This window comes from Priapulus caudatus, unplaced genomic scaffold (genome assembly GCF_000485595.1).
Source record: "Priapulus caudatus unplaced genomic scaffold, Priapulus_caudatus-5.0.1 Scaffold205, whole genome shotgun sequence".
Taxonomy (NCBI): Eukaryota; Metazoa; Priapulida; class Priapulimorpha; order Priapulimorphida; family Priapulidae; genus Priapulus; species Priapulus caudatus.
Window position 1 is genome coordinate 69701 of NW_014577266.1, and position 7870 is coordinate 77570.

General features: G+C 41.4%; 1 protein-coding gene across 1 annotated transcript in view; it reads right to left on the minus strand.

Annotated features, from left to right (window-relative positions):
* The window catches only part of LOC106807271 (regulator of G-protein signaling 7-like), a 152237-nt gene that overhangs the window by 52654 nt on the left and 91713 nt on the right, over positions 1-7870 (minus strand). Inside the window, exon 5 of the mRNA XM_014809567.1 lies at positions 2453-2559. Coding sequence (XP_014665053.1) covers positions 2453-2559 — 107 coding nt within the window. The remainder of the gene's footprint in view (positions 1-2452; positions 2560-7870) is intronic.

The window sequence follows — 7870 nt, forward strand, 5'->3', positions numbered from 1 at the left end:
CTCTCTCTCTCTCTCTCTCTCTCTCTCTATAACCCTTCAGTCTCCTGCGCGACATAGGTCATTTGTGAACTCCCTCCATGTCGCTCGGTTGGTCGACTTCCGCTCCATTTCCCTCCAGGTGTAGCCCTTCTTCTTGAGTTCCGCCTCCGAGGCTCACTTCCAGGTTACATAATTTAGGTCTTCCTACCCGACGTCTTCCTTGCGGGTTCCAGCTCAGCGTCGTGCGTGTTATGTCGGTCGCTTCCTTCCGCAGTGTGTGGCCCACCCAGCCCCATTTCCTTCTTCTCATTCCGAATCGCATTATACAAGTCGAAAATGTGTGTGTGTGCGTGTGCGTGTGCGTGTGCGTGCGCATGCGTGTGTGTGCGCGCCCCGGCGCGTGTGTGTGTGTCACCACCTCCAATCCACGGCCGCCTGCTAGCACCGAGGGCCGCTACCGACACCTGCTGTCATCAGGTGACAGGTGCATTCCACTTTCTTCAGCTTAGCAATGGCGGCTAGACCGGCTGTCGAAACACTCCTCGGCCGCCCAATATGATGTGTACATATCCTAAAACAAAACTATTACTCATAACACGATAAATATTTGCCGTCAGTCTATGATTTCGAGACACACACACACACACACACACACACACACACACACACACACACACACACACACACACGCACGCACGCCCGCACGCACGCGCGCGCGTACACACTCCGGACTATAGAGAATGGAAACCAAAGCTGGACTGAATCCAACGGATCATGTGGTTAAGCGCACGAAGTTGATTCTCAATGACTTACGGAGGTCAATTTAAACTAAAGTAGCAAAACTGCAGATTCTGCCGGTATAACTCTCCGTTCGCAACGGAAGTCGTATAGCGATAGAAACAGGTACGGAAGACTCTTTCCCGCGGAAGTCAGGGAAGATTCCCTCAGAGCTGGGTTAGATTGGTCACGTGATACCTCATACGAACAAGATATTGGGGGGGGGGGGAGTTCGTTCACTCTCATGCGGCTGCGCAAAATATATGCTCAAACATTTTAGACTTCATCTCATAAAATTACAATGTTCAACCTAAAAGACCAGAAATATTAGATACCGTACGTACGTGTTAACTAAACAGAAATAAACCACAAAATAACAGAATTCATGGCGCTCATGGCAACCAGGAGTTGCATACCTCGCCTTGATTGAACAGCCATTAGATTACTCGTGTTACAAGTGCAATTCTTCATTAAACACTGCATAAAACTCTTCATTAATCCGATACATAGCTTTTTAACAACCGCAGTTTATTCGCTGGTGTCATTTGGGATGCTTAGCAAGAGAATTATGGATTATATTGATGTGAATCACGAAAATTACGCGCGCGTTTTAATAAAAATGAATTAAAAGATATACTATACTTCTTGATTACACTATCATGCAGCTATTAAAACACCTATGAACTGCGTAAAAATAGGGGACACATAAAACTTGTTTTCTGCCTGAAGCCGACTTAGATGATTTCGCATTGCTACTAATTAATGCTTATTAATCTTGGCTCAATCATTATTCCTGAGTACAATGGTTTAGGATAACATTTCCCACACGAACGTTTAGCAACACCGACGTTACAGCGGCAATTGCATTATGTATCGCGTGAATTATTAATTATTATTTATTATTTATAATGTATACTAGTATATATATCTATACTGTATTCATGTACCTGAAAACTCGTTTCGTTTGTTCATCTATTCTTACTTAGTACGAATGCAAAAATAAAATAAATAAAATTTTGACGATATTTGAAAAATGCCTACATGTGCATGCATGGTTGTCATTCGCATTCCATGCAAAGGTTTTAAACAGGTTTACTTCTCGGAAACTGAAAGCGTGAGCTTGTCGTTTGAAACAAAAAAATTTTCGTTTTAATAATGACACGATGTTATTTATTTTAATTACATAAACAGTGATTGCATGCGAGGGCTCCAGAGAGCGGGGCCTACCATTTTCAAGTGTCTCATTATTATTTTATCACAACATATAAAAGAAGTTAAATTCACTTGGTTCCGAAACCATGCATGGTATACGATTGGAAGCAAATTAGTGCAGGCCCACAGTGCATCGCATAATAGTGTAGTAACGGACTACCAATTAAGGCGTGCGGATAGCAACTGGAAAGAAACAGCATACTAAAAAACGAGCCTCGGTTAACGTAAGATAAGCAACGTCAAGTAATTCAAACCTTCGCGGTGTAACAAGGCACGTATGGTGGGTTACACAACCCTATAAAGCAAGGTAACAATTGAGCGTCTGACATCATAATAGGATGTTCGCTCGCCGGCATAACAACAGCTGGTTCCGTGACAACAACCAATGCTAACTACCACAGCGGTTACTCAAAGTGTTTTATATATTCAGATGGTGTAGATGAGTGATTTTAAGCAGTCGTATGTAGAAATGCCTCAGACTTACCTGAAACCTGTAGTAGGTGCCATCAGCCTTGACTGTTAGTACATGATCGTCAATGGGGAAGAAATAGCCATGAGCGGCTACGAGATGGGCTAGGTGGAGGGCTTCAGCTGCAAGAAAGAAAACAGCATACTTAAAACCATCGCTCATTGAACATGTCGCTACGTAGCTGAAAAACAGGCTAGATTAAAACCGGTAGAAATATAATCCAAACAGCTAAATACATAGTAAGCACAAGGATTCGTGCAGTGAATGGATGCAGACACTGTCTATTGTTACTCCGTCACTCAATACACATTCCTACTCAAACATTATGCCCGGCGGCAGAGGCACTTTTAGGAAGTTTCAATGTCTATATATCGATCTGTCTGCCTGCGCGTCTTCCTCTTTTCTTGCTCCCTCATCTATTTCTCTCTCTCGTTCTGCCATGTATGCCATGCTATTTTCCTTGGTGTTTGCCCTGGCTCTCCATTTCTCTTACTTCCTTCTCCTTCTATACTGCGTCCTTGTATTTACTGTTGAGAGAGTGACCAGCGCCATACAAACATCGAAGACGAGTACGATCGGACTTCCCAATAATGATTAACGAGGAAAAGGAACTATGTATGATACTATGTTACTCACAGGAGAAACATATGCATATATGGCAGCAAGTCATGCATAGCACACGTTGAAGGTGTCAACATTCACCGCTGAAGTTCCAACGCGTGAATATAAGCCAGAATGCTTTCTAACCCAAATAAACGCTATTAAACTACCCTAAACTAGAGTTTACCGGTTTATGCACGTAAACAAAATAGAAAGAATCCGATTTAAGAACCAATGTTAGTCCAAACAAGACTATGACGAGGCATGATCGCCCAGTTCGAAAATGAAGTTTTCCAAATTTCAAGGTGGAACCAGCCACCTGTTAGCAAAACGCTTTCTGGCCAAACTCTGACATTATGCTTAGATGACTACAAATACACATTGAACGCACAAGTCTGAAAGGAAGCGTTCATCTCGTTGGGATTTAAACGTTGTATCGACGCAAATTTAGGAGTTCGTTTCCATGGCAACAATAACCATGGCAATGACACAAACTCCCGTGTCAACAAACTTTTCCAGTGCCGTACTACAAACGTACAAAGAAAGTCAAATATCGAACTTCAGCGATATAAGCTAAACATTGCTGACAGTAAGACAGCGACGGATGGCATCACTATATTTACCGCTGGCGTGGGCGGGCGATAAAGCCAATGAAACGTGGCACGCGTTATACGCGTGTAAACTGGCGCGCCAGCTCATTGCTTACAGTGGCTCGAAGTCAATAGCTGCCATGCGAGTAGCACCAGCTAAACACGCTGAAAGAATACAACTCCTAAGTAACATATGCCTCGATTTACTCGGCCCCCAGATCTGTAGTAATGGATAACGTGCTAAATATTTCCCTAAGAGTTTCGGGTAGAGGTCATATCAATAAGAGCAGCAAATGGCAGGCCGCTGCTAAGTGGTGCTCCAATTTAATGAAATGGGTCAATCGCAGCACACTTTATAATAACCTCTATTTACATATGGCACAGCCAGCGCATATTTATTGAGGATCCCATCGCCATACAATCTGGATTGCAACCAATCGCTCATAAGCCTAACGAGGCATATGGCTGTGTATGCTACATCATCGGCGGACTGGTCGCGGCATTTCGCTGCAAAAATCAGCGATCATCCATATTCTTTATCACATTGTAACTTCCAAGGTTAGTATCTGCGCGAGGACGATAATTAAATACAGGCCTATGTTAATCACATAAAGCAGTGTGGTTATGAGCAGCTGCATCATCATCACCAGTATCAACCAAGCCAAGCAAAAAACCAATGAAGGTTCAATGCCTACCCTCATTCCGCCAAGTCGAATTGTATACACTACGGAGCGTCTTAAAGAGCTTTCATTTACAGTATTAATGCGCAGCTTTTATATACAAAGCCACACTCGGCTACACAATTTTATGACAGTATGATATACCGATACAGAATGTCACAAAAAATGAAATAAAATCGCAAAATTGGAGAGGAAATTGGAAGGATTGAAAATATGGAAATGGCTGAGCTGCCATGCATGCATCTTGTTTCCAGAGCAATATAGCTAAAAAAAAATGTGATGCGAATGTTGAAATATCACATGTATACAGTCGTAAGAGATTTGCATAAAAACAATTAGATCATTTGGGCAGAATCACCAGCAGGAGAAATGTAAATTTGTTTTCTACAGCGAAATGCCCATGGCATCAGAACCATGCATCCCCCTAGGATAACAATTTCCCAGTCGTGCAACGTACAGAATCCTGCCCAAATATTTAGTCAAGACGAAGAAAATTATGAAATGTATCGCATCCAGAATATTTCTGGTCAGTTTTTCTACTCTCAGATCTTCTCATGCACAGTGCTCTCATACCTTACGCAAGTCTAATGGTTCCCTGCCAAGATCTCCAACGGGAATACTGGATCTATGCTTGTCATCTATCTCTGGCCTTAATTCCTCATGAATAATGATGACACCCGCCAATGTATCCATTTTATTAGTATTAGCTCCCGAAGAAACCCAAACACAGCTAATCTATCATGAATTGGCACGTGATCCAATCATAACATGCCATGTCATCCTGATGTCATGTTATGCAGCACCTGACAATTCATGAAAAATTTGTTGTGTAGTGATTGATTACACAACAGACGGGAACATCAGCTCTATATAGATATGCTTTAATTGCTGTCTTCTTTCTTTTTCGGATGTGCTGGCCATAATGCCACGTCGAAACCATTTTCTGCTGAGGGGTTTCGTGGGCAGTGGGCCTCCATGTCAGGAATAACCATCACGTGTACATGCGTTATACTAATACATGGCCGCAACTATTTTCCTCCGAATGGATTGGCGTTGCAACTGTGCTAAGCCCTGTATTAGTATAATCTCAAAGAGATGCCAGGCCTTTGCGTAGGTAAGACTATATGTAAGGTCACGTAGGGAACACTAAAATGCTGTTTCCTGCTTTCGACCTTCGACAAGAACAAACACTCTCTCTAACGTTAGCTCTCTAACACGTTAGCTATCTTCTACCCTCCGCAGTATCATGGCTTGACTACCAAGGTGACCTTCCTGGGAATCCTCATTAGGAGACACACGAGTTCCTGGTATCACTATTATAAATCCATAAATCTCAATACGATTTTCCTCAGAAAGCCGTTGCACACTATCAGAAGTAGATAATAGGGAATTCCCTATTATTTACTTCTGACACTATGCATCGTGTATTTTATCTGGAGATTTGACTCGCTGCCAATTAGGCTCCATTCCCACATACTATTGGCTCTCTGCCAAGGATATAGCTTTCCGCTATGAATACCTGCCCCCGCCGCCATGGTCATGAATTCTACTCACGTCGCTCACTGTACTGCAAAGCCACAAAGATTCTTACGCTGCCAGGCAGGAGTTAGATGCTCAATTAGGCGAGCACTATCAAATTTCGCGCCGATTATACCTTACTCTGATCTACACTACAAGGGGCCCGTTGTAAGAAACAAAATTACTCGTAACACTAGTCACGTAAGACTAACACTTTCTCGTAGAGCGAACCCTCTATACACAGCGTATGAGAAACTTCGCCGCGTTTCTTTCAACGGTCTATGCAAAAAAGACATTATCTTATGTCTAGTATAGAGTCTATGATATATTATATAACAATCGTTATAGCAGTCCGTGTATAATTCATATATGAAGAAGCTATTTAAGGCTCTACTACGTGAACGTCCGCACATATACACCATATGATTTTATTTGTAGGATTCCACCATGACACTCACGATCACGTGAAATACGTGACAGATTCATAACATGTATGACTCATGACATCTATTCGTTTTCACACGAATTTCATGCACTGATATTATACACTGCAATTATGCACTGCAATGCTCCCTGTTCCTTTGGTTTAAGACGAATTTACCATCATCATTCTATTATGAGTCACTAGCTTGTATTCAAATCTCATAACCTTTTATTACAAAATAATTAATTAACATCATTTATATGACGATCAAACATACTTCCTAGTAGCTACATAATAATAAACTAGAGCACTCGGAGAGCACAGCTAGCTAGGACCTCCGCCAAGGCAGCTCAATTCTGTCACTGTGGAAATTTTTATTAATTAATTAATTAATTCAATAATTAATTGAATCCGGATGACGATCAAAATGTAATCAATTCTAAGTTACCCGATTTCTGACGTATCTTGAAAAGTTTATTAATTAATTAATTGGATTTGGATCACTACCAATATGTAATCAATTCTAAGTTACCCCATTTCTGACCTATCCTAAAGATGTTATTAATTATTTAATTAATTGGATCCGGATCAACACCAAAATCGAATCAGTTCTAAGTTAGCCCATTTCTGACCTACACCGAAAAGGTGGGCATATGTTTCCATGACAAAGACTGATCGCGTGACGTCAGTGTACGTCACGCACGAACCCGGCTATCTCCGATGTTGAATGCATGTACGCATACAGCCTGCTGATGGTGCTGGTGGTTGCGCATGCATCAGACTTTCCGTATATTAAAGAATGATGCAAAAAACCTAACCCTAATCCCAACCGGAACCCTAACACTAATTAAAAATTGACTCGGATCGACTTATATACTGTCTATAGTATCCCAAACACTATCTATGGTGTCACACGGTCTGGATGAATCATAGAAATAATATAAATAACCATAATATAATAACTACTATAATAACTATGGTTATCTATATTATTTCTATGGGACGGCGGTGGCCTGACGTCACACTGACGTACACTGACATCACGCGATCAGTCTTTGTCAAGGAAACATATATCCACCTCCTGAAAATTCTTCCTTCTTTTTCAGTTAGGCTGTACACAAAGAAACCCACAAACCAACAAACGCACGCCGATGAAAACATAACCTCCTGCCAACCCTTTGGCGGAGGTAATAATAAGTGCGGTCATATATTGACTCATCTTTTTACTTGTCAGGTTAATGTATAGTATTGATCGACGAAAATATCACAGATAAACATTAGTTGGGTCAAACACATAAATAATCTGTACCGAATCGATTTTTCGATATTTTTTAAACATATAACTCGTCCTAAGCAAGCCTTCTGCAACATTGCCGTCCCCTATACAGCGAGAAATCCTCTCGTCTGTCACTATTTATGCCTATTTCCATCTGCTGTACATAGATTGGCAACATTTTGCCTAACTTTGATATAGGGAAAGGTTCAAGTGTATAGCGTTGAAGTTGTTGTAATGAGAGAGTTGTTCGTGAAATCATGTGCCGGGGAGTACCCGGCCCCTCTAGTGAATGCAGGATACATATATGTATATATAGGCCTATATATATATATATATATATATTGT